Here is a 27,715-nt window from a genome sequence, read left to right as displayed (position 1 = left end):
CACCCTCTGTTGGGCACTGTGGACCCCTTGTTGTTGCAGGGGCCTGAACAATGCAAATCACGGGCCCTGGACTTGTCCCTGGTTGTAAAATGAGACCACAGAGCTCAGACCGACACCGGTGATTTGTTCGGTACTGGTGATCTCTGGCCTAAATAGGGGCCGCACTGTCCCAAAGGTCCCCAATAGGTATTACAGGCACTCTGGCATTTGAGGTCACGGCCCCACAGGCAACAGGTCCTTAAGGTGACCAGCAGCCACTCATTTGGGCCATTGAGTCCTTCAGCCTTCCAGTCGGACCCTTGATGCTTGTCTTTGAACGGTCCTTCGGGCCCATCTTTGGGCCCATCAGACATGGTCCTTGGCCGACTCAGGGCCACTTACCGACACATCGCCCCTGTAAGGCACAGCAGGTACCTGACCAACACAGGGACACCTCCTTTTCCAGGGATCTCGACCAATGCAAACTGCTGGCCCCGGCCTTGTCCTGCCCGGGAAATGAGCCCTCAGACCAAGATCAACGCGGAGCCGGCTATAAGGTACTGGTGGTGCTCGACCGACATCGAGGCCCCCATCGACTCAGGGGTCACAATCGGCCGAAGAGGCCTTCTGATTGGGATATGAGGGCTCGGCAATGCGGACCGGTCCTTAATACAACTTCTAGCCGGCCCTTTAAGCCCTTCGGGCCCCCAAATCGGCCCCTTAATCGTCGGGTCCTTGCCCCCTACAATACGAGCCCCTGTTTAGCCCAGAAATCACCAACATCGAACAGTTGGCTCCGTGTCGGTTTTGGCCTGGTGGAGGAGGGGAGGGGGGGTATATATCCCAAGCAGGGGTGAGACACGGGCCAACGATTTGTATTGTTCGGGCCCCCAATGATCAACCCCCTTGGGACCTAAGTAGGGGCACGTTTCCCGTGTGCCCGCTCCCCTGCCTGCGCCACCGTTACTGACACAGAAAGTACAGGGATGAGGGCGCGATCGAGCAGTGTCGCACGCGATCCATCATTTGGGTGTTCCCCGAATAGCGGTAGCCTCCCTGCCAAGTTCTTCAGAAATGTTTTGGACTGACCTGAAACGTTACCTTTTGTGGGCGTTTTCAGAAATCTTTATGAGCAGATAGCCGGCACTCGTCATATTATAAAGAATGTCAATCTCAATCCCTGAACCAAATCAGCATTGCTCGATGTGATGACGCCTTAGATCAGGTTGTTCGATGCCGAGACGAGAAGTGTGACGGGTGCGGATGCACCTGTTGCCGAACATCACTTTTAACGCAGCCAATAACACCGATCTTATCAAACGGTCGGAAGGGCTGTCACCGAGCCGCCACTCCACGTCACCGAGCCGCCACTCCACGTCACCGAGCCGCCACTCCACGTCACCGAGCCGCCACTCCACGTCACCTAGCCGCCACTCCACGTCATCGAGCCGCCACTCCACGTCACCGAGCCGCCACTCCACGTCACCGAGCCGCCACTCCACGTCACCGAGCCGCCACTCCACGTCACCGATCCACCACTCCACGTCACCGAGCCGCCACTCCACGTCACCTAGCCGCCACTCCACGTCACCGAGCCGCCACTCCACGTCACTGAACGTCACGGGACAGCAGTTTTCATGTCACGTGACACCCCGTGCCCCGAGCACACACTGGCCGCCGAGCGAGGAGTGCAGCTCGACACACAGGCGGTGTCTGCGGTGGTGGGACGGGACGCATGACACCCGCACTCAGAGCACACACTGGCCGCCGAGCGAGGAGTGCAGCTCGACACACAGGCGGTGTCTGCGGTGGTGGGACGGGACGCATGACACCCACACTCAGAGCACACACTGGCCGCCGAGCGAGGAGTGCAGCTCGACACACGGACGGTGTCTGCGGTGGTGGGACGGGACGCATGACACCCACACTCAGAGCACACACTGGCCGCCGAGCGAGGAGTGCAGCTCGACACACGGACGGTGTCTGCGGTGGTGGGACGGGACGCATGACACCCACACTCAGAGCACACACTGGCCGCCGAGCGAGGAGTGCAGCTCGACACACGGACGGTGTCTGCGGTGGTGGGACGGGACGCATGACACCCACACTCAGAGCACACACTGGCCGCCGAGCGAGGAGTGCAGCTCGACGCACGGACGGTGTCTGTCGTGGTGGGACGGAACACGTGACACCCGTACCCCGAGCACACACTGATCGCCGAGCGAGGAGTGCAGCTCGACACACGGACGGTGTCTGCGGTGGTGGGACGGGACGCATGACACCCACACTCAGAGCACACACTGGCCGCCGAGCGAGGAGTGCAGCTCGACACACAGGCGGTGTCTGCGGTGGTGGGACGGGACGCATGACACCCACACTCAGAGCACACACTGGCCGCCGAGCGAGGAGTGCAGCTCGACACACGGACGGTGTCTGTCGTGGTGGGACGGGACGCATGACACCCACACTCAGAGCACACACTGGCCGCCGAGCGAGGAGTGCAGCTCGACACACGGACGGTGTCTGCGGTGGTGGGAAGGGTCGCACGCCAAAGCTGCATATGCACAAGAATGTGGCATCGGGGAACATGCGTGTGTCGCCGATGCAGGATGCCGAAGTCGAAGTCGAAGCAGGATGCCATTCTCGATCGAAGTGCATGCACAACTATTTTGAAGCATGCACGACTATTATCGTTCGCTGTTGCCTTACCGACGTTGCCGATTTTGACTCATCGTAAATTCATGATTGCCAATGTTAACGAAATATGTAAGTGACCTTTCCGACACATTTGTCGACTTTTCCGTCCTGAACGCTGCCGTTTTTAGAGAAAGGTTGGTTGGAGGTGACAGATACACACCTTGTCTGCTCAGCGTGCTTGCTGGGACCACCCGCCGTTTGATTATGTCTGTGCCCAGGGGTGTAGTTTCCTACTCAGTTGGCAGATTGGGGGGGGGGGGGGGGGGGGGGGGGGGGCGGTGGTGCTCCCCAATACGGTCTTCTTCGGGTAGCTGGCTCTTTGGATAGTCTCAAATAGGCGTTTTAACGCTATTTTTAGCTTCGTCACGTGCGTGTTTGGCTTCTGTGCAGCGTTGCAGTCATGCCAAGACGCCTGTCTGACATGCGTTCCTATGACAAGACTCAGGATCGAAGGTGTCGGTCAGCCGCCGTTGGTTCGCAGATAGCTGGCTTGCGTTTCACTACTGTCGCAGATCTGGTCCCGGTCCTCCCCTCCTGTTCGCTGAGGAGCGGCAAACGGAGGAGATCCGAAACAGGTAATCTTCGATGCATCTGCGAGCGCTGCATCAGAACCGTCCTCAGAAGCAGCATCACGTTACGGAGAACCATAACCATGGTCACATCAGCGACGCCTGTGGGAAACGTGCAGAACTACGCGTACTGTATCTCTGTAGCTGTGGAACATGATAATGAAGGTAAAATGCGGATGCACTTCCACCCAACTAAAGGAGCACGAAAGGGCAGTCGCCCGGGTAAAAAAACAGGAGGCTTGGCATGACAGCGGGTATGTCATTAGGCCATATCATGAGGTCATGTCGTGAGGTCAAGTCAGGAGGTCATAGAATGAGGATATGTCATGAGGTCATGTCATGAGGTCGTGCCATGAGGTCACGGCATGAGGTCATATCATGAGATCGTATCATAAGGTCACGGCATGAGGTCATATCATGAGGTCATGTCATGAGATCGTAGTATAAGGTCATATCGTGAGGCCATGTCAATGTTATTGTTCTCCGTCACGAGCTCAGACGGAGAACACCAACCAGCATGAAATAAAGTTGCAGAGAACATCAGCACAGAGTCGCAGTGAGAAGTGCAAAGCACCACGGGAGGGAGGGGGGGGGGGGGGGGGGGGGGGGGGGGGGGGGGGGGGGGGGGGGGGGGGGAGGGCACTGTGACGCTGACTTCAAACCGTATCACCCAGTACGTACGCAGGTATTGACATGATATAGCTACCATGTAAGAGAGTCCTGGAAACAAGCAGAAGCAATTACTGGCACACCACCCTTTGCCTTTCTCGACAGCGCAGTGCTCAGAATATCAGTCTACGAATCGGAAGATCGTTGGCTGGCAGCAGTGCAGCGGCCGCCAGAAGCTGTCCGAGGCTGAGATGCAAACAAAGCTGCGCTCTGCCCTACCACAAGCCGCAGGTCCGTACCACTCCCAGGGCCAATCAAGCACCTGGCGATGGCCGCGTAAGCGGCAGTCGGAAGCGCCGTGTAAACGGTGACGTCGACGACTGGTTCAATGATCCGAGTCATTATTTCATCAGCGCTACCACCTCGTCCCAGAAGTCTCCTGCCGGTGCGGGTCTGGCCTGTTACGGCATGAGAGGCGGGCTACGCGGGAGGTCACCGCTGCACACTGCTGACGCGCCGGTAGCCCTGACGCAGCCCAGGAGGTCACCGAGATGAGAGCTGTCGCCTGGCGTCACTAGTTCTTCTGAGAAGGCGTCCGACCTCCCTGACCTGACCTTAACTGCTCCCAGATCAGGCCTGCTTCCTGACCTGACCTGACCTGACCTTGGATCATTTAGTTTTACAGAATACGTTCAATGAACATATAATCAGCAATGCCAAGTGCACCTTCGCTGCTTCCAAGTACGTGGCGTACTATGCTCTCTTTCAAGCGTATTCATTTCTCCTTGTTTGTACACATCTCTACTCGCGCATCCGATGTGTGCAGATATTCGCAAATGGCACGTTGGGCCAACGTTTCAGCAACGAAAGGGCAGCGCGCTGGCCACTGTGACACCTACACCTCGCAGATGCATACCCCTAAGTACTCTGTACTGGTCAGGGCGTCTGGTTCTGTGCTGCTCGCTTCGTCGCCAATCGTTCAGTCGCCACGGTCAGCACAGGTTCAGGGTCGTCCAACGAACTGACTCTCTCACTCGTTCGCTGAGCTCTGTCGTATGACAGATGCCGTATGTCGTATGACCACCTTGCCCTTCCTACCCGCATTTGGTCACTGTCCTCCGCCCACGAGCCATTCTTGATGACTTTAACAGGTTTGCTCGACAGATTTGTCCTGGCCTACCGACCGCATTTCATTGTCACATGCATCTCTTTCATCACTCCGTCTTTGTCTTGCCGGTCATAGGGCACCGCTGCTTTTACATTCCTTTTTCTGGTTCACTGTCTATCACCGCACCTCTGACTGCCAGCTACACTCCACCCCTCCACGTTCTCAGCACCATTCGTCTTACATCGCTCCTGGTCCCCGCCTGATGGACTATTTGCGGCCAGTCCGTTACCCGAACGTGCAGGCGGTCACATGCGCTCCTGATCGGCCAGACACGGACAGCCCCAGTGCTCAGAGGACCGCCAAGTTTGGCCTGGCATGAATGAATATGCAGCGGCGGCACCCGACGCGGTCGTCGGCCGTGATTGGCGGCCGCGAGCCGGCGGAGGCGCCGGTTGGTCGCCGGTGACGTGGCCGGCACGAGCCGACCGGTCCGGCCGGTGCCCCCTCGCGCGCTGACGAGCCCGCCGCCCCGGCCGGGGCAGTTGATGCCGGTCGTGAGCGCGGCTCATCAGTGGCGGAGCCCGAGGCGGCCCGGGTCCCAGGTGCCGGGCACTCATGCCAGCTGGAGGGGGCCGGCGGGCGAGCCATGCTGCGGGGCGAGGCGCAGGACGTGCCCGGCGGCGGGGACAGTAGCGTCGAAAGCCAGCAGGTGGGTGCACACCTCGCGCGTTGTAAGTCGCGGTCAAAGCGCGGTTGCGATAAGGGAGAACATGCGTTGAATGCTGAGTTCCGCACTCACATCTTAATGTGAGCGAATGGAAATGTGAACGTGATGGAGAGGGCGGAGAAGATACATTTGCATGCGATGACACTTATGTGGTCAGAAGCTCGAATGATCAGACACTCAACATGCTCACAATGTGCATGCGCGGGCACGTATGGAAGTCTTAAAGGGAGCGTTTCATATTTGTTTTGGATTTTGAACTGAAAAAGCCACACAAGAAATAACCCCCATTTGGTGCAGCTCACAGCTGAACGCGTCTTAAGATCTAAGCCCTTTAAGTTTCTGAGCTACACGCCCACGAAGATGTGCAGACTATGTCGAGTAGACTACTTCAAGGTCAGCGAGGCATCCAATGACGTCATAATAACGTCATTCAAATCAGGCCATTACATTGGCCATGCGGCGATAAAGGCCAAGAAGAGCCTGATCGTCAAGTCGTTCATATCTGGCGTTCGTGAGCTTTCCGTGAGCTAACTTCCATATAAAACGGCCATCAATTTGCTCTCAATCAACGTTGTGCATGGACGATGAAGTAATCAAGCAATGACGTATTGAGGAGCACATTTACTTGACAGAGAAGTTGCGCTGTTTAGAGCAGCCTTTTCCACTTTTCCGCCGGTTTATCAACAGCTATGAATGATCATATTTAATGGTATCTAATGCTTGGCTCAATTTCTTTAAATGTGGAACGTTCTCTTCAATACATTCAGAAACTACACGGCTGTGGGCCGCACTGCTAACAATAGCACTGCACTCGCGCTGCTGCGCCAGCGGCTATGAGAGCTGACATCGCGCTTCCCTGTGCGGTGGAAGCGCATGTCCAGCAATCATACACCGACGGATTTACTTACTGACCGTAGTGTGGTGCCCTTCATCACTACGCAGGATTTCGGAGTATTTTACTTCGCTTTTCCGGGCGATGGTTTGCACTGGCAAACCTGGGTTCGTGGAGAAAAGGTGATAGTGTTGGACGCGCAGGCCGTGAAACCACTGTGGGAACGGACAGTTCCACGGCTCACCAAGTCATCCAGGCCGACAGTGTCGTCGATGGTTCATATATGGAGCAGGACAAACACGGCGAAGCTGTGTCGAGTTACTGTCACTTGAACCATAGTGGAATAAAGATGGTAACAACACCCATTCGTACTCCTTGCTTTGACTATGACGAAGTTTTAATCTTGAGCGAGCTTGTTGGCCCGACGGTCGGCCTGGTGGCGAGCCTTTGTTTGTTAAGCCGCTGACTGTGGGGTAGTGCGGCAGGACAATCAAGCTTGCACACAGGATTTCCGCGAGGGGAGGGACGCAAACCTTAGAAGGGGTGGCATTCTCGTTGCATTCTTTGCCGTCACCGCGCGGAGCTGCACTTGGGCTTGAGGCAGCGCGTTTGTCTATATACCCTCTAACTGATATTGGCACCACTCTGCATACTCTTTCTGGACCAGTCGGAGTAACAAACAGACCATGATCCACGTCTGGTGCTACTCGTCAATCCGAGTTTGGAGAAGGTCCGAGAGGTCGCCGAAGGAAGCCGTGGACACCGGGCACGCCGAGATGTCGTGAAGAGGTGTCTACTGAACAGCACGAGCTGCAGCCGGCGGTCAGCCCGCACCAGGATGCGCGCAACATTTTGGCATGAGAGTGTTGTGTGCACATCGCCCGTGCTTGCACAGACTTCAGCTCATCATCGCAATCGGTCTCCGCCGCGTGGCCTCACGCGTCCGCAGCTCTTATTCCAAGACATTGAAGAGGCGTAGCGCCGTGCCCGCGTGCTCGCGAGGGGGCGTAGCGCGTGCTGGTCGGACATGGACAGTGACGTCATCGACGCTGCCTCGTCATGCTCTCACTGCCGGCCACCCGTCCCAAGCACTGCAATGCGACGCTGTGCGAAGATGACGACACACCGAGTCCGCTGTGCGAGTCCGCGCCGGCCGACTATTGTCGCTTGCGGACTGGGCGCATCCGGTCCATGTGGACCGGCTCCCAGGTTAACCATCCGCAATCGTCTGCGCTTGGCCCGCTTCAGCTGCCCACCTGGCGCAACAGCTGAGGCACGTCCTCGCCCACAGCGGAGTCCGGGCCCCGCTGAGGACTCCCGGCGGCCGCTTGTTCGCGTCCTCCACGCGTCGGCGCTGGACCGACGCGGGGCCCGCCGCCGCACGTCGCCGCCAAGGCGCCCCCGGTCGGACGGCCGCGCGGAAGACGCCGCGAAGACGCCGAAGCGGCTGCTGCTCGCCGCGTCACCTCGGATGTCCGCGGAGCTGGGGTGTGCCCGCTCATCACTGCACCTTCGGCCGTGAATGGCGAAGCGCCGCCGACCGCTGTGACGCCACGAGGAGGACGCCAAGGCCACGAGCATCCGTGAACGGACCGTGCGGCGTCACGACGGCGCCGCGCCCCCAGCGGAGCGTCGGCGCTCGTGCCGATGTCCAGGACGCCGCCGCCGGCCGCGGGCAGCGGCGACGTCCCATTCTTGCCCTTGATTGCTCCCCATCCATACCATTGGTGATTTAGTTCCCACTTTCATTTCCATACAGGTACAGTCCGTACTGTTTGATCAGATGTATTTCTGGGATCAGCGCCCACACTAAGCACTGCTTACCGCGTTAGCTCTGAAACCACCCTCCAACTGCAGACCTATGGGTCAACAATGGAATCCTGCGGCGAGGACTCCAGGAGCTGCAGTGCACTGCACTGTTTGTCCCGCCCTCTAACCCCCTGACATTTAGCACGGTCGCCGCCGCCGGACGGAGGTCATCACGGTCAGGAGGTAACTAGCGAGCGCTTAAAGCGACTCGAACCCACTCTTTCACCGGTGGGTGATCGGAGTGCAGGCACTTCAACCAACTGAGCAAGCTGGACGGCTGTTGCGTATTTGGCATAAAGTTTTCTCAAGATTGCACTGAGGGCACCTGTAATTGTGGTGATACTGGTACTTTTCGTTGCAAATGTCATTGTCATTGAGACTTCACGATACATTCGGCAGCTGAGATTATATGGCGATGCCTGTCTCCCCCTGGAAAGAAGGGTGGGCATCGGGAATCGAACCCCGTGCCTTTCTTTTTGCAAACACGTTCAGGGACAAAGCTACCCGAGCCTCTTGGCCGCTAATTCCACACTTCACTAAGTTAGTCGGTAATTGACGACGTCAGCTAGCGACCGGTAATGGCTGTGCTTGCCGCCGCCAAATCACAAAGGAAATTGCTTTCACAAATCATATTTTATCAACCGTTTTAGTGCTACGACACTTACGTAATGTGTACCTTTTGAAATGAAAGTGACAGATCGCAAACGACATGCATAAATAGTTAAAAGAAAGGCCACGGATGGAAATTGTCGCCTATTGGGTCGTTGCAAAGACCAAACAGGTTGATTACAGAGTTAAAATGTAGAACCTAACGAAAATAAAAATACCAAGCAAATGAAGCAAATATACTTAAAGCTACCACTTACTCAACTAGGCATGATTTTTTGGTTTTCTGGTTTCCTTAAAACATTTTGCTTCCCCAGTGCACTTTCTTGGATGTCTTACACTAACAATGTGCGAAACAGTTATGTTTGAAACGTGCAACATTTTCCAAGAAAACTGTTCCATATTGGTTGTGTTCCGCCTGGGTTAATTTCTCTCCTTTTCTAGGGTATGCGCCATGTTTTAGTGCTGTATGTTTTTCTCCGGCCTCAATCTTAAGCATTGCTATTAGCTTAGTCATTGCCAAATCATGTATTTTGAAAACAGGTATGCCGTGGTTTTAAGCACTCCACACCAGCGACATTGGTAAAAGTAGGTGACACATTCAGATACACCATACTCTAAGAAGTAAAAGCCCGCTAACTAGGTTCTCGGTTGGTGTGGCAAGGTAATCACCTGTTCTCAGCCAGTCTGGCCTAACGGGTAAGCTGGGCGAGCATTTTGCATCCGTGAGCAGCCCGGTCCACACTCGCGTTGCACAAAAAAGAAAATGAGAAAATGAGGGAAAAAAGTTAGTTTGCATGGACTGGATTTGCCACTGATGGTTCGGAGTTAATCTAATGCAAGGGCAGGAAGCATCAGAACGACTGGCATTCAGTTCACAAGGCAGATCTGGTGAGCTGTTGAACGTAAGGCTTTGCGCAACATTGTACGTGGCGGCCGTTTTCAGGCTGGCGTTCATTCGACTGATACCTTACTCGGTCACGCCACATTTTACAAGTGCCTAACTCGGAAATGCACACAAAATAGGATAACTTGCGTAGGGGGGGGGGGGGAGTGAAGCTAAACACGTCACGTATCCTCAGGCCTATCAAAATAGCCGGTAAACTTCTAACGAAGTGTTATTGTGTGGCAGTTCTTTGTTCTACGTTTGCGCATTTGTTCCCATGGAAAAAATAATGAAATTCCGCGAACGTGAAGTTGCGAATAGGTGCGGGATGTCGAAAGGAAAACGTCTCCGAGATAGAAATGTGCCGCTGTTTTGACAGGCCTACAGTGACAAACGATGGATGTCGCTCCCACCTGTTCTATCCTTTACGTATTTCGTTTTTAATACCCAATTTAGTTCTTTTCTACTAAAGCACGCGTGAGAAACACTGGTTTAAACACCACGCAAACCAGCAGCAGCCCTTCCAGCAAACCTTCCAGCCGGGGTTATTTGAGCCCCATCAGTGTGTCGCCCCTTCCATCACAGCATCCAAAGGCAGAAGCGATGCCGGGACCGAGGCTCATGCCTTTGTGCGGTCGCATCAGCGGTGCACTGGTGTTCCCTCTCGAACAGGCATGCCTTACGTGGGGAAACGTGGGGAAACGTGGGGAAACACCTCCGCCTGCAGCAGCAGCTGCATGTTTTGGCGAGGCATACGGCGCCGCGCGCTGTGTAGGCCGATCAGATGCAGCCGCATCGTCGTGCGACACCCGATGTGCATTAGTGTGGCGTCGAAGCCGCATCCTTGGATGGGCAGCGACACGCAGTGCTTGCATCGAAGAAGCTTGGGTGATTTCAGAGTTTCGGAAACGTTTAGATCAGTTTGAGTCTGGGTTCTGGCTACGTGATTCGAGCGTAATAATTTCAGTGCCTAACGACACATTTTTTAACCTGTCTTCCCATCTTTACTGTTTTCAGCATGCTGTTTTAGGCTGTAAGGAATGAAATACAGATCGGAATCAAGGAACTGTACATTGCCTATGTACCTATTAATCTCACCATGCGGTACATGCGGTGGCGTGCCGTTCATAAACGTAAAGTACAGTGATAACCGTTGCTAGTACGTGCTAAGTGCAGAGCCCAAGATAGAGCGCAGCGTGACGCCGTGGGAGTCAGTCGGCACTCCGGTGCCCCTGGATGGACTTGGCTCGTCCACTGAGTCATTCACCGAACGGCTTGTCGTCGATCCTGTGCCACCGCAGCTCTTCCAGGAGGCGGCCATGTTGGGCGCTGCCGAAAGTCGTGGTGAGCGGGGTCACGCGTGCATTGTCGACATTCCCGGTAGCGAAGGTGACAGCATGAAGCAGGGCCGCCTCCGTGGACATACCGTGGATAACGCGGTGCAGTGCGGAACCCGGGATGTATCAATTTGCCGCGCGTTCCACGAGTCGCGAGCCAACAACACCCTCACAAATCTGCCATGACTTCAGCAGCACGAGTCCTTCGCCGGCTCCGCCCCGAGGCGACTGAGCTCAGGCAATATTACACGCTAATTGAAAGCCCTTTGGCCGTCGGCGTACAATGGCAGAGGCTCAACCTCCGACATGCGGCGACCACTTACCGTGAATTAGCCGGACACGCTCCTATCATAAATCATCGAGGATGGACAGCGTGAATATGCAATGATGACTCGATACGGGGAGATTTAGGGCCAGCTTTGTGGCTGGCTGGGGCGCGGGTGGCCGGCGGACGGCTGGCGCCGAGACGGCCGTATAGGAGCGCCGTATCAGGACCGTGACAGTTAGCCGGGCTTATAGTGCTGCTCGCGAGCCGGCGTCATGCCGCACCAGAGATGGCTGGGTCGATGGGGGGGGGGGGAGGGGAGGGGAGGGGGAGGAGAATGAAGAAAGGTGGCCACGGTCCAGGAAGATGATCGGACTAGATGTTACGAGGTCGGGTGCCTCAGCCTGGCAAAGTCGTCGAGGTCGCTCTAATCCGGGCTGATGAGTATGCCGCCGCCACATTTGCAAGCTGAGCGAGTGGTGACACTGCATGAGAGTGACCTGAATAAATTAGCAGTTGAATTACAACCATTAACATAAGATCTGACCCGAGCTTCAACAGGTGGTCGCTTTAGTCGTGGGTCTAATGCAACGGTACCTGTCACGGGCTCGGTACACATCAAGCTACCTGAGGACAGTGACAACGTACATCAGCTGTTCGACATGTGGCGTCACATCACGCTGCCATTAAAGCGAGCGTGACTGAATCCTGCGAGCCTCGTGTTAACCCCTGGGAATGGGTGCCGTGAGATGAATGGCCTCGTCATGTGAATTTCTTATTCTTGTCATGGAATTTGTGACTCCTTGTTGACCTTTTTTGATTGATTTCCTAAGCATAATCCGCTTTTCTTTAGTTGAATCCACTTTGATTTGATGATATAAATAAACAGTAGGTTCTCATTTTGCAGAAATAGTACTTGACATTGGTTTCCACGCCATGCAATCCGCAATAAATGCATTTCTACCGCGAAGTTGATGCGCAAAATGTTTTTAGAATTGTATTTTGGTGCCCATTACCTTACCCATAACGCAGCGTCACCTTCTCGGCCGCAGATCTGGCACGACATCGACCAAGTGCTGCAAAAAAATGGCCATCTCTCGCTCGTTTCCCTCACAGAGGAGTTCAGCAGTGGCCAGCAGCTGGAAGCTAGCTTCACATCAGTTTCGTCCTCGGAAGCTCCACTCAGTTGGTTCAGGCCTCCGACGCCCGTTGGTCTTCAGCAGAGCCCGCCAAACCAGCCATGCCTCAGCTCGGAGCCGTCGGTCCCGCAGCCACGACAGACCAATATCTCCCGCTCGGCGGTGCCCTGTGACGTCATGACGTACAACAGCCAATCCGCTCCGTGCAGTGCGGGCCTTTCCGAATCCGTGACCAGTGTCCCCTGCGCAACAGTTCTCTGTGACGCCTTGTCTTATGCCAGCCCGTCCAGTCCGCGCAGGGCAGGCCTTGGTAACTCGAAGACGGATCAGGAGTTGCCGGCTGTCAGCTTCGAATGCGGACGTGGTAAGCTGGGAGGCGCCAACTCTGTCGGATCGGGAGACACTCGGTTTGTCAACATGAAAATCAAGCAGGAACTGCTGGCCCCGGGTGACCTCTACACCAGCCTGTGCACGACGACACAGGCTTCAACGACGCCTCAACTCCAACGGCTTTCACACGACGCCCGACAACTGGGATTGCACACCTCGCCTCAGCCGCCGTGTTACGACCCGCATGGGCGAGCGCGCGTCGGCGCCATCCAGTCGTCAGAGCAGCCGAACCCGCCGCCCCGGCGGCATCCTAATGACGACACCACCGCGCAGCTCGACTGTTGCTCTCGCGCCGCGCTCTGCGCCGCCGAGCCGCGCGCCTCAGCCGCTTCCACAACCGCTCCGCGCACCGCGCCGGCCGCTCGCAGATCCCTCCGAACCCCGCCGCCGCCGGAGGCCACCGCCAGCAGCCGCCTGCCGCGCCGCCGGCGGCGCGGCGGCCACAAGAGCAACCCGCACACATGCCCGCAGCCGGGCTGTGCCAAGAGCTATATCAAGTCCTCGCACCTGAAGGCGCACCAGCGGACGCACACGGGCGAGCGACCGTACCCGTGCGCGTGGCAGGGGTGCGGCTGGCGGTTCGCCCGCTCCGACGAGCTGACGCGTCACTTCCGACGGCACACGGGACACCGGCCGTTCGCGTGCCGCCTGTGCGAGCGGGCATTCGCCAGGTCCGACCACCTGAGCCTGCACATGCGGAGGCACCTGCTGGCCTGACCGGCACTTGGCGACGCTGCGCGCCCTTGGGCGACGCCGCCGCGCCCCCGGGCGACGCTGCCGCGCCCTTGAGCGAGGCCGCCGCGCCCTCGGCGACGCTTGCCGCGCCTTGGGCGACGCCGCCGCGCCCTCGGGCGACGCTGCCGCGCCCTTGAGCGACGCCGCCGCGCCCTCGTGCTACGCTGCCGGCGCCCTTGGGCGACGCCGCCGCGCCCTCGGGCGACGCTGCCGCGCCCTTGAGCGACGCCGCCGCGCCCTCGGGCGACGCTGCCGCGCCCTGGGCGACGCCGCCGCGCCCTCGGGCGACGCTGCCGCGCCCTTGAGCGACGCCCGCCGCGCCCCTCGGGCGACGCTGCCGCGCCTTGGGCGACGCCGCCGCGCCCCGGGCGACGCTGCGCGCCCTTGGGTGACGTCGCCGCGGCCCCCGTGCAACGCTGCCGCGCGCTCGGGCGACGCTGCCGCGCCCTCGGGTGACGCCGCCACGCCCCCGGGCGACGCTGCCGCGCCCTCGGGTGACGCCGCCGCGCCCCCGGGCAACGCTGCCGCGCCCTTGGGCGACGCCACCGCGCCCTCGGGCGACGCCGCCGCTTCATGCGACCGCCATGGATAGATCGTTTGTGATAGCGTACGGCCACCGTGGAGTTACAAGAAGCCCAACGTAATCCACCAGGTCACGATTCGTGACGCACTCCATGAAGGCCATGCCCTCTTCAGGAGGTTTCGAACGATGCGAGTTCACTTCCTACACTTTGATGGTTGCACACGTGTTTGGCCTAAAGTGGCATCGTGTACACCCGTGCGATGATACGAGCTTGATTTTATAGATAGATGCGTGAAGCCATTGAAGTATGAACTTGTTGCAGAGATTGGATATGAAACATTCCATTTTTCACCTTGACGTATGCTTGAATGTTCTATTTTTGTGATAAATATATAATTGATAATAATGTGCTCTCACGACGTGCCTAAATCTTTGTTCACTTTCAACGGCACCATTCCATCTTGATGTGAACAACCTACACATTTGTGTGCTTGTGACCACGACGGCTGAATGGATGTGAAGGAATGCGTACTTGATCTAATAAACAGTATTGTCCTATTTGCTGTCTTCCAATCCAAGTAGCTAGTAGCTAGTAGCACCCAAGTAGCTAGCGGCCTGCGAAATGTGCGACGATTTTTCACTTTGTCGGGTATAAAAGCTCAGATGGGTAGCATAAGCCCAGAACAGTGCTAGCGGAGACTCGGACACGTCATTCCGGCTTCCGTCCCCAGCTTCCCACAGCGACAGACGTAGCACCATTTTATGGAAATCAGTGGCTTTTTAAGGGGAGCATTGCTCGGATTTAGCTTGCCGGCTGTCAGCCTGCCACTGCCAGTCCTTGGCATGTGCACTCAGGGATGCACACGCCATTGTCCGACTTCGCCCGGTGCCCTTGTGCACGGGGCCATACGCTCTCTAAAGCACTGCGAACAAGGCGTGCTTAGCCGATGCGGGTGGCCTTCCTCGCTCGGGGCTGCCAAATACAGAATGACGAGTGGCAGTCTGGCGGCCCAGGCAGCTGACTCCCTTTACAACAGCCGAGCCCATTTGCATTTCTGTCTAGTTTTTCCTTTCACGAAGCCTGATGGGCGATTTTAGACGCAGGCCACCTCTACGCATGCTTCCGTGGCTAGGCTGCATGCCATCTGCAGGCTACGCTTCAGCCTTTGTTGTCTGAGCCTCGTACCTTCTGAGACTCCATGCTCCCTTCACTTACTGTGCCTACCGTTGGTGCTAGATCCGGATTTTCTCAACGCGTTGAGCCCAGCTCAGCCCATCGGCACGCTGACAAGACGAGTACGGCCGCGGACGCTCCAGCTTTGATGAGGTACCGATGCCCGCCGGACCGTCTTTCCTCGTGCGCGGTTTCAGCCGACATCCCCGCAACACTCCGCTTATCCGGGGCAACCTGCGTGCATCACCCATCAGAGGGTTGCAGCGCTCCGTGAAGGGAGCACCGCCCGAGCGCCCGCACAAACAGCGAAGGAGGGTCTTTGCCCGCGGCAAGTCTCGGCTGTGGAGGACTCCCAGATGCATATCATCCTGCCCCACGCTGTCCATTTTCCTTCATCGCACAACCCTGAAATGGTCATTGCTAGGTGAAGTTGCCCTTATTCAAACCGAGCAGCAGCAAAAACAAGAAACACTCGCACATGAAAACGCATGCTCTGAGAAAGAGACTCGTCAAGCGTGCCCGCCCGTTCCGCCGTGACATCACCAACCATCCTGGCTCCACTGACGTGGCGGTCAGTCCAGCGCCGGGAGTAGTGCACGGTGCCGCATCTGTGCCGCGGCGCTGCAGCCCACACCGTCCAGCGGTCTGTGCCTGCGCTGGAGGCGAACGCCAGGACATTGAGCGCATCCCCGTCCACAAATCAGTCTGTCTGTCTTGCCACGATGCGAATCGGACGCCGTGCTTACCTGGGAGTCCCCACCGACACCGATGCACGTGCATTACCGCTATGTTGTGTTAAGTTATGTCGAATGAGCGGCCCGAGCCGGGCCTGACATATGCACACGACGTTGTGTTGAAAGTTGGGGTCCCATGGCGTTGAAAGTTGCGGTCCCCGTTCCAGATATCGAGCTACGTTGCAACCAAAACTGTCGTTAACCAAGAGGGAAACGAGTTCAGCTTACCATTCTTAAAAACTTCTCAAAAACCTCTCAGCAACCTCAGACCTCTCGAAAGCTGCAATCTGTGGTGTATTCCACGGTGGAGGAACCAGCACATGTGCCTCATTACCACGTTTTAACTTGCATCGATATGCAAGTGAATCAATGACAGCAGCTTAAGAATGGTAATGGACACTTACGGATAAGTATATTCAAAACATCCGGTGTTGTTATACGCCCTGCAAGAACGTTTTCTCGTGTGAGACTCGTGCTCAATGAAATGTTGAGTTGTGCCATCCCTCTCCTGTTGCAACATTATGTACGCTCCCTTGCCTACGGTCTGCCTGGCAACATGATTTGCATTACGATCAACACAGCCTGGCCCATCAACTACATTGGGCCGAAATCCTTAGCCTCCCTCGCATCGCTGACATATCTGCGCTCTGTCGCGTTTGGACGGCATCTTTCAAATTGTGGCGACTTCCCTCTGTAATATTTTGTTCAGTGCTGAATGGGAAGGCACATATTTTTTATCCCTGCGGTGTCAACTATTAGAGGAACAAACTGACATCTTGATCGGCAAATGTTACGCGCGGTGGACTGTCGTTGGACAAGTCAAGCGGCGCCCCCATGACATCGAGTTCGTCACAGGTCAGCCACGTCACTAAAAGGGTCGAGGGCAAAGTGATCTGGTGGACGGGCGCTATACACGTACCATTTCTTTGACATCTTGGGTAAGGCAGAACATTTCAAACAACATGCCGGTTTTGCTCACAATGCGTGCTTGATTGCATGACGTTCTTTACAAAGTTACACCAAAACGTCGTAGCCTTTGAGAATGTTCGGAACAATGCAGTAATGCAGGTGTAAAATTATTTTGCCTAAAGCCTTCGCTCATAACACTTGTATACGCAGCGTGTCGTCAATTACTTCTCTTGACAACGTCAGATGTAAACTGGGCATGCAAGATATGCACCTCAGGATATTAAGTTCATTATCACTGCTTCTGGCGGCATCGCAGCATCGCTGTTGTCATGGTTAAAACGGCGTGTTGCAAATCGTAAGATCGTAAGTTCAAAGTCCGAAGCTAGCGGAAATTGCAAACCCTGAGATACACACGTGATATAGGCCAAACGTCCCAAGGCCATTCTCAGGCCCCCCCCCCCCCCCCCTTTAGGGCCAACTAACGTCTGACGACGGCCAGAGGCGTATCAGGACGGGGCGCCGTGGAAACGGTACGACCGTTACAGCCAACAATATTTAAACGAATGACTCCAGCTTTTAGGGACACAAGCTCCGGCACCAACGTCCGACGCTTCTCATCGGCTCGAAGCATCATTTCCTGTGGTGGCAGTAGCTTTCCGAGAATAGTTCCACCGCAGTTGGACAAAGATTCGAGCGCGGCCCCTGCCACCTGGCGGCGTGAGCTGCGTAAGCCGTAAGCGCTACGATGTAATCAGAGTCTAATAGCGGCGACCAGTCTCGCCACCTGCCAGCGCTCCATGAGATCCGGGTTTGACTCACACGCCCCCTGCGGATTTCTCCAGCCGCCGAACGGAAGCCGGCACGTGCGAGGTGGCAATCGCCATGCCATTTGCATCCGTCGATACATCGTCCTCGGCCATGAGATAAATCTGCTGTACTCCGATGGTGTCAAGCGGCGCGCTCGCCGCAGCCGAGTGGCGTCGGACGAGGAGCTCGACACCCGCCGATTGTACCCCGGGTGGTATTTATCATGTTCTGCTGACCGGCGGACGTATGTACATGCATGCATGCATGGGCTCGCGCCGGCCGGTAGGCCCAGTGCCCCTTTGTTAGACTGGCGACGTGCGGCAATTGACATTCGACCGGTGTTCACACCTCTCCCAGCCGGGCGTCCGGCGGCGGCGCGACGTCCAGCTGCCGGCGGCCGGAGCAGGCGGCGCTCCCCGCCACCGCGGGGCACCGGAACCCCCCCCCCCCCTCCGCGGAGCACACCCCCTCCGGTCACGGCCGCCGCAGCCAGCGCTGGGCGACAGCCGCGCAGAGGTGTGTGGGTGGGCTGAAGCAGAGCGCAAATATGGCGGGGCCAGGCGCGCAATCGCGCTCAACTAACACCAAAAAGTTAAACGATTATGACTGATAGCCCAGTAGATGCACCTTTATCAAATATCTAACACCTTTATTTTCTAACTGAACGACACATTAAGTAGGAAGCTTCCGTAGTATTTTAACACGGACCTATAACGCATTTTATTCCTGTCTACCGGTTGATTATCTCTCACAGATCGACCTAGATAGTTTGCTATTTGAAGTGGCGTTCTTCCTAACCTAGTCCACGTTTCTTCCAGTCGTTATGGCAGCCGACTCGCACACAGCGAAGCCGTTGTCGGAGGCTCGCTTCCCAGCCACAGCCGTGTGCGGCTACCAATGCATTCACGGACGCGCACTGCCAACCACTGAACAGCCAGAATACTGCACCGTCAATGAAATGAGCAGGTCTGGGTCAGATCCTGAACGGTGGCACGGGGTGTCTGGACACCCCTGGATGGGTCCGGCTCGGACATCCCTGTCCGACCCTGGACAGGCTCGCGTCGAACATCCCTGCCCGACTTCCAACAGCTATAGGTCGGACACCCCTGCCTGACCCGGACGGGTCTGGGTTGAACACCCCTGCCTGACCTCGAACGACTATGGGTCGAACACCCCTGCCTGGACATCCCTGCCTGAGGCGTGCTGGCGCACCGCCAGGTCAGAGGGTCGGCCGATGTCAGTCAGCTCTCTTCGCCAATCGCCGACGGGGTCAGCTCGCCCGCGCGTGGAGGATCCGTGCGCGAGCTGTTTCAGGTGAGTGTCAACTGCCTGGGCCCAAGTCTTCACCAGCAAAGTGCTGACCTGAGTTTGTTACCTAAGACGTTAAAGGTGGCTACACCACATGCGAAAGGTTATGCTCCAATCCCTCGCAGCTGTTGTTATGCACTTACCTGTGACGTTGCAAGTTGCATCTTCGCGACGGCGCTTGACATTTGGGAGCAGGGCCCCGTGAGGCTCACATACCGTCCGAGGCGCGCCACTCCTTGGCAACACGGTAGCTGGTTCTGCGTGACAACCGTCACTTTTGTCACCCCGTAGATGTTTGTCACCGTAGATGTTTTGTCACCGTAGATGTTTTGTCACCGTAGATGTTTTGTCACCGTAGATGTTTTGTCACCGTAGATGTTTTGTCACCGTAGATGTTTTGTCACCGTAGATGTTTTGTCACCGTAGATGTTTTGTCACCGTAGATGTTTTGTCACCGTAGATGTTTTGTCACCGTAGATGTTTTGTCACCGTAGATGTTTCACACCGACTACTTCGCATTCGGCCTTGCATGATCTTTTCTCACGCCCGAAATCAAAGCCGGACGTTTGCGTTAAACACAAGCGAGAGCATATAGCTGGTGCTGGCATTGGGATAATACTGGGCATGACCTTGTGTGGACAAGTTGCGCAAACGGTACATTAAGCAGCCTAACGCCATAGAGCGTTACTTGGCACGGTCCCATGCCGACCTCCCTGTCGTGCGGCTCAGAGCTCAGACCAGATTTCCAGAGGATGAAGTTCTCAAACACGGTGGTGATGGTCCGTTTTATCTACATGCGTGGCCGGCACGTATATACCGATATGTCACGTTCCCTGGAAAATGAGCACTTCCATTATTGCGGGTCTCGATTTCGGGTCTCTCTCCGTTCGATAAGATAACTGTGCGGTGACGACTGCTTGACTCAAGTACACAGCCCTCGTGCCCCTCTTGCGGGTCCGAATGAGAATTCCCTGAGCGATGTGCGTCACCGGTCGCTGTCCAGGCCACCGCCCCCGGCGCCTCTGCCACGCTGCCTGCCGCCGTGACCTCCAGTGACCTATGTGACCCCGCTTCAGATGGCGACGCAGTGGGACGAGCGGGCGCCGCTGATGGCGCCGGCTCCGCTGCCGCTCGGGGAGCCCGTGCAGCCCTGGTGGCACGGGCGCCGGCTGCGCTGCGCCGGCCGCGCTCTCTGGCTTCGCAGCGGCTCCCGCGTCAGCGCTGCCGGCGTGGGCCTGCTGGCCGCGCTGAGCGTGCTGATGCTGACCGTCGCCGGCTGCGCAGCGGCGCTGAACGCGCCCTGGCCCTGCTGCGCGGTCGCCGGCGCGCTGGTTGTGGTGGTCCTCTTCGCGGCCGGCCCCTGCCTGTGGGTGCGGTGCGATCAGGTGCCGGCGGACGACGACTGGGTGCCACCGGATTCGGGAGAGCTGGACGCGGTGATGCCAGGCCCCACCGAGCCGCGGCTCCAGCAGCACTGGCCGCCGCCGCCGATGCCCCGCTCCCCGCCCTCGTCACCGCCGCCGTCTCCGTCCCCGCCCTCGTCTCCGTCTCCGTCCCCGCCGCATTCCCGCTCTCCGTCCCCGCCACGGCCTATGTGCCGCTCCCCAACCCCGCCGCCGCCCCCGCCGCTGCCCCGCTCCCCGCTCCGATCCCCGCCCCGCTCCCCGTCCCCGCCCCGGCCGATGGCCCGCTCCCCTTCCCTGTCCCCGCCGCTGTCCCGCTCCCCGTCCCCGCCGCCGCCGCTGGCCCGCACCACGCCCATCGACATCCCCTGGGGAACGGCGCATTAGGCCAGCACGGCGGCTGTTCAGCACTCGTGACCCCGTGCTTGTCCTTAGCCGGCGTCCGTCCTGTGTCTGATCAGAGACCCATCCACTAGGGCTGTGATTTGTCTTAGCTCTAAACGTGCCGTTTTAACGGTTGGTTTTAACTGCTGGATTTTCTCATCTGTGTGGTGTTTTACGCTGAGTAAGCCGTCGCCGGATCAGTGCTAAGGTGAACGGCGTCTGATTTGATGTCATCTCCATGAGTATAGTTATAAGTGTGTGGCTGAGTGCTTTTGGTGGGCGTTCAACATTCGTACTGAATGCATGGTGACTTCATATGATTCCCATTGCAAGGCTTGTGTCATACATTTTCGGACCAGGGACTACATGCGTTTATTTCCATTACCTATTGAGTTGAATTTCTAAACCATTAAGCTGCCTGTTACGGGCCCCTGTATAAGGTCTATAACAAAGCACAAGCCAATGGTTTGATCACGTATGCCAAATAACTGGCCTTTGAACCGATCAAGTTTTTATTTCCGACAGTACCGTTGTTTTTATCGCAATTTACAAATTCTGTCTGATATCCAGCCGCCCATCTCTGCACGTTTATGGTTCAACACGTTGCGCGCATGGTGGCTGTTTACGCGTCAGGTAATGCAGATGACAAGCGAAATGACCGATGACATAACACAAGGCGAGGAACAAATGCCTGAATTTTCAATCGAAGCATACACACGACTCTGGCGAAGACGGGTTTTGCAGCACGCACTTGGTGCGCGACATTGTATCGCCATCCCATGCGTTATCGGTACTGATGCAACTTGGCGAAACGTGTGATCCAGACCTCTTGATCTTTTAAATGCAAGACCGCGGATGTGCTGTGAAGTGCAGCCGGCCGGAACGACGCTTCGTTGCGCGGATCCCACCAGGGATCACCAGCGCATAAATAATGCACTCATAACACCAACGACGTCACTACTACAGCCCCAGTGACACTCGTGTGCATTTCACCAAGTCTTGGATCCATCACACCCGCAACACACCACAACTACTCGAGTCAAGTGATTCAGCCGCACAGATGCCGTGATGTGGCGGACTGCACCTCACACAGTCCAAGGCACGGCGTGCGTCACCGAACGACTCGCTCAGAGTAACGCACCACTAACGCCGACAAATCCCGGCGTCCGCACCACTAGCGTCACTCGAGCACGAGCCGCAGCGCGGCGCGTTCCGCGTCCGTGTGCGGCCGAGCGCGCCAGCCGAGCCACTCGGCGAAGCAGAAGACCACGAACGCCACGCCCAGCAGGCCGAGCGCCATCACGGCCGTACGCCAGACCACGTCGTCCGGCCGCAGCGCCGCCGCGGTCAGCGCCGCCATCAGCGACGCCGCGACCGCGGTGGCGGCCAGGCAGCACAGGCTCAGGTTGGAGAGGCGCCAGAGCCGCGGCCCGCCGCGCGCCGGGCTCGCGCACCCGGCCGCGGCCGCCTGCGGCGCCGTCGGTGAGGACATGGTGCAGGCTGCCGGGCGGAGACGCGCGACCCTCAGCGACGCGCTGGCTACTGGGATCGCCGGGGAGAACTTCAGGCGACGGGCGAATCGTTCGTGCGGCGAAACAGGCCGGCAGAGGCTGCTCTCTCTCTCTCTCTCTCTCTCTCTCTCTCTCTCTCTCTCTCTCTCTCTCTCTCTCTTTCTCTCTCTCGCTTGAACAATGACCTGATAACCTAAGCAAAGGGATTTCCGCCTGGCGGGGACACGGCGTGATAGTATTCCACAGAAAAATACGAATTTTGCAGGCAAATCGAGCCAAAATATAAAGCGAATCATCAGTCACAAGAGTACGTGACGTCCTCGCGTAACAAACAACACAGAACAAACACACAGCATGCTAGCCGGAAGACCCAGTCAATTCTCTATTCGCCTAGTGAATAAGCATCGTGTTCACGCTTATGCCGCAACGGTCTGCATGCTCATCAAGATACCGCCAGCCAAAGTCAATTCCAGCTCATAACGGCTTTACGCGGCGTGGCGCGTCGCATCACGACTATGGACAAAAGCGGAACAGAGCGCACGGATCCAGCCTCGGCTGCTGCGCCTGCGTCGTACCTGCAGTCTGGTCGCGCCGGACCGTGCGCGACAAGCCCCGACGTCCGCGCGTCAGCGACACCCCGCACTGGCCGACCGCGGCCGAGAGGGCGACCCCCGGTTGTTTGTCGCGAGGAGGGACCCTTGTACCCCTGCTGGCAACGGAGGGGTGCTGCCCGTACCGCAGGAGAGGTGTGGGGGAGGGGGCGGGAGGGATAGCGGCCGCCGGGGGGGGGGGAGGGGGCCTGCTCCCGCGAGCGGATGAAGCATGTGGGCCTTGACACAGGAGGGGAATGCTGCTCTATCAGACTCCAGGAGCAGAGGGAATAGGGAGGGGCGGGGAGCAAGCGCCTACCCCCAGGTCCCGAGAGGGACAGCCTCTTGGGACAGACGATCACGGGCTCGAAATATCTCAAGGATTGGCTGGAGGCCGGCCCTTCCGCAGGACCGCAGGGCCTAGCTCTCAGACATCACTCATAGGGCCTCTTGCGCCGATCAGGGGCCCCTGGGACAACGCGGACCTCTATGTCGGTCACATGCAACCTAAACCGATCGGTCGGCCCCTTAACTGTCTAGCCTTGTAGGGCAAATTTCCCAAGCAGGGAGAGGGCCGGGGCCCACGACTCGTTGGTTTGAGTTCCTGAAATAATGAGGGGCCCATAGTATCTCTAAAATGGGGTTCTGTGTCAACAGGGGCCCGCGAGTCGGCAGGGGGTAAGCTTGCCCAGCAGGGACAGGGACAGTACCTCAAATACCAGGGAGCCTCTTGCGCTGGACAGGGTCCTCTACCAATACAACATCATGAGGCCTTACGATGAAAGAATCACAATAAGATATTTGAATGACCCCTTGTCAGTCGGTGGGCCCATTACCAAAGGAGACCTCTGTTACATTTCAGCTCAGGCTGGATGAGCCGAAGTGGGGTCCATCTGACAGCTATTTAACACCCTAGAAGGCTATTTATCCCTTTAACCACCCGCCAGCGAAGAACACTTCTTGTGCCAGTGAGAGCCCTACGTCGATCTGGGCCCAGCCGCCCGGTCAGAGGGCCCCTGACGTTAGGGAGGAGACTGGTGCATCATGCATCCCTCTGAGGGCCTCCGGATCGACCAGGGGTCTCCGGAGCCCTGTGTCGTCCGAATGGCAGCTGATAGTTATCCTGAGCTAGGGGGTAAGAGCCTCTGAGTCCTGGCCGTGAAAAGAAAAACGCACCCCAGTGTTCTGCCACCGGGCGCTGCCCGAGAAAGGCATCGTGTCTCCTCAGTGTTTAAGATGACGGGGGGGGGGGGGGTAAAAAACTGGTTTAAAATAGCCAAGACACGCTTGTCTGAGGACGCCCACCTTCCTTGGAATCGACTTGCGCAAAAATATATAACATAGAATCGAGGATGCGCGCTCGCAAACTTAAAAAACACGAACACCAGCTCCCGCCGTCACATATTCCGCCCAACCGAACGACGTTAGCTGCCGCATTCCAACACTAGGTGGCAGGCGCCTGGCGCGCTTGAGCACCGCGCGTCGGGAAATGCACTCCTGAATGATATTATTTCAATAAATAAGTAAAGTAAATTTGCACCGTTCAAAGGTGAGCTATTTCGGTCATAGTGTCGATGCCTACGCTTTAATTTCATGTCGCATTTAGGGGCATTTCTTTCCGGTGTGACATTGTTTTCGTCTACTCGTTGGCCGCCGTCTCATATTAGTCGCGGGACCACCAGCGCGCAGCCGGTGGAGACTGAAAAGTCAGCGTGCATGCTAAGAGCTGTTTTTCATAATTAATTTCATTAGTTCATTCTGAAAAAGTTGTAAACGTCCCAGTTTTGCTCCTGACTGCTATCGTTTTAAAACGAGGGCACACACCATGTGAGACTAATCCCGCCAATGGCATATACGATTCAGTCATTTGATAATTGGCTCCGTAAGGTCGCTAACTTCTAAATAAAATTGCATTTACATGCTCTGTTAGCTTCCAGCTTCTGCTTCACTCGAAAAGGCCCGGAAAGATTGGAAAGAAAAGGCAGCAAATTAGGCCCAATCTAAATGAAGTGAGCCAAACTCGGTTACTGTGTTATTTAGAGAGCGGGCTTTCACCAGCAGAACGCCCTTCTCCACCTCAACGTCCCCCCCCCAACCCCACCCGTTACAAAGCATCTAATTGCGTCCCTGTCGATCTCCCGCTTGGGGATAGCGTTTTGCTTGGTGTTTTGCTTGCTTTGTTTTCGCTTGGTGCTGATGGTGAGTCATTTAATTCCAGACGCAACCCCATTCGTGTAAGCTGATCATCTCCGACCAGATTGTCCTACCCATTCCTCCCATGCACCATCGAAGGGTCGACGGAAAAGTGCCAGTCTTCAGCGGCTGCGATTGGAGTACGCGAGCTGTCCTCACTCGGATATTCCTTCCATTGACAGCAAATCCACAGCGGACGTGTCATCGGTTGAGCCCGAGAAGCTCTGGTCTGACTCCTGTCCAGGACCTGCCCTATGCCTGCGCACCGGACGATAGCTGTCCTTGCAAGCATCAGCGCGATGGAATGGATACGAAATGGAGTGCGACAAGAATGGCCAGCCGCCCGCTCTTACCGGCTAACTCGCGCCAATGTCACAATGATCTGCCTGCAAAGTTGCGGAGGCGTTGAACGCTGGTAGCAATGCCCAGAGCGATGTGTAATCATTGTGTTTCTGGGCTTTCTGACAACACGATCACCTTGACGCAACAACCAAAGAGTCAGGGGCGAGCTCATAGGCCACCTGAGCCGCCAGCTGACCATGTGGGAGGAGCTCGCCGTCGCCGCGGGCAGTGTGACCGGTTGCTGACCCCGGTGACCCGCGTGCCGGGGTCAGGGAGGTCAGCGGCCGGAGCAGCCGGCCCAGATCCGGGGCCGGCAGTGGTGCGGGAGGCGACCGTGGGCACCGGTTCCGGTCTCGGGTTAGCGGACCTCATTGCCAAACAGACGGTAGGTGCAGTCCATCAGCCGACTGGCTGATTGCATCGAGCTTCCCGCAGGGTTAGCACTGACTCTCTGAGAGTGCAGCTGATGCTAAGTAATGCCGGTGATGGCACACTTGCCTTTATGCAGACGACGGTAAAAGCTTTGTGACTGTTCGTGACTGTCGTGACTACTCTTCGCTTAAGTGTCCAGGGGCTACAGTTGAGCTTTATATTCGATCGTGTGTAATCACGTACAGAGTTTATGATCGTTTTGGTGAACCGAGCGGGCAACGTTCTTGCCTATGCACATATCGCAATATAGAGCAGGGAATTGGTGAATAGAATTCACAGAAGCATGATAGTTAAGATCGCGAGCAGGAAAAAGGCGGTGGGTGGTAGGCATGCACTTGGGCTGCGGCTCATTACACCATGCAGCCAATCAAAAGTGGATGTTTTGAATGCTATCATTTTTATTGGTTTCGTAATTAATTTAATTTTCTAGCACACAAAACGACCGTGTTTAAGCCCACTGGAGCAGTAATCTCTTAGCGCTTGTCGCTGAAACCACTTCTTGAATACTATCGACTGCCCTTCTAAGTTTTGTCCTCATCGTCCTCATGAAGCCCCGTCACTTCTATTGCCGACACCATCCGCAGTACTAGCGAGACGCGTGGTTGATCATGCCGCATGGTGACTGTCATAACAAATCCTTTACCACTGTTAAAATGCATCGTAATTCTAATTTTTGGGAGTTCGAAGATGCAATCAGCTGGTTATAACTTGCAAGGCAGTTCGGGTTTGCCCATCTTGCCAGTTTCTGGGGGTTCTAATGCATGCCCAACTCATGTTGTTGCTGTGGTCATGAACAATGAAAGTCCTCCCAATTTGGGGAGGGAGGGAGCAATAGCCTTTTTTGGTTAATTCTATCCAGTCGATTGACATGGGACCAATGCTGTGTCTTAAAAAGGCCGGGAAGGGGAAGGCTGCTCAGCCCATTCTGCTCTCTTCCTAGTTCCTGCATGCCATACCTTGGGAAAGCAAGCAAGGCACCGGGCTCCTGTTTTTTTGGCATTATGGGTTTCTCTGCCGAACATACCCACCTTCAGTGGGCCAAGAGCTGCTGGTCAAAAATATAAAAGTTAAGCAGTTGTCAGCAAAAGGGCTCACAATATTTTGTTGCCATCATGCGATGAATAATCTGTTGTCCCAGCGTCCCAACTGATCCATCGGCCATATTTGCCGCATTTGCCCTTGAACTAAACTACTCATGCATCTTTATCGACAGTGTCACGGACCTAGGCACGACTCTTGTAGAACTGGCGTGCAGCATCAAGTTATCCAATTGGGCTATAGCCTACCGTCTGCCAATTCTTCGTGCAAAATAACGTGTGGGGTTTTTGCCTGCGGTATCTATTCTGCATGCGATATATTTTGTTTTTCGACGCGTCTGACTTTTTTCTTCTTTGTCTTTCACCATACGTTACCATGCCATTGATTGGGACCCCAAAGCAGGCCCCTAAACGACAATGCTATAATTTAGTTAGACTAATCATTATATTATTTCAGTTAGAAATGTAACGGCATAACGGCGCACAAAATGATCCCAAAATGACCCTTAAGGTCTCAAAATTTATATTTCGGGAAGCAATCTTCGCAGCTAGGCATATTCCAAGGTGACGCTTACTTGCGTGTTTAAGGCCAATTCTTTGCACAACCATGAACTTTATTTTACAGGTTTAATGTGTGAAGGCTTGCACATCACTACATGGAAACATTTCTGGTTCAAAAA

General features: G+C 56.2%; 1 protein-coding gene across 1 annotated transcript; it reads left to right on the top strand.

Moving 5' to 3' along the window:
- The first annotated feature begins 5,608 nt into the window (after positions 1 to 5,608).
- On the top strand, positions 5,609 to 13,670 carry LOC119090220 (Krueppel-like factor 1). The gene is made up of 2 exons (XM_037213006.1): positions 5,609 to 5,671; positions 13,425 to 13,670. The coding sequence occupies exons 1-2, from the start codon at positions 5,609 to 5,611 to the stop codon at positions 13,668 to 13,670; spliced, it is 309 nt and encodes a 102-aa protein (XP_037068901.1).
- The last annotated feature ends 14,045 nt before the right edge of the window (positions 13,671 to 27,715 follow it).

The sequence above is a fragment of the Pollicipes pollicipes genome, unplaced genomic scaffold, assembly GCF_011947565.3.
Source record: "Pollicipes pollicipes isolate AB1234 unplaced genomic scaffold, Ppol_2.1 Scaffold_3087;HRSCAF=3621_pilon_pilon_pilon, whole genome shotgun sequence".
NCBI lineage: Eukaryota > Metazoa > Arthropoda > Thecostraca > Pollicipedomorpha > Pollicipedidae > Pollicipes > Pollicipes pollicipes.
Note: the sequence above shows the minus strand (reverse complement) of the source record. Positions and strands in the feature narration are given on the sequence as shown.

Excerpts from the sequence above, each read along its gene's own strand:
- LOC119090220 (XM_037213006.1), top strand. The coding sequence starts at position 5,609 with ATGCTGCGGGGCGAGGCGCAGGACGTGCCCGGCGGCGGGGACAGTAGC. Across the intron at positions 5,672-13,424 it reads GTAGCGTCGAAAGCCAGCAG|CCGGGCTGTGCCAAGAGCTA; the intron begins GTGGGTGCACAC and ends ACATGCCCGCAG.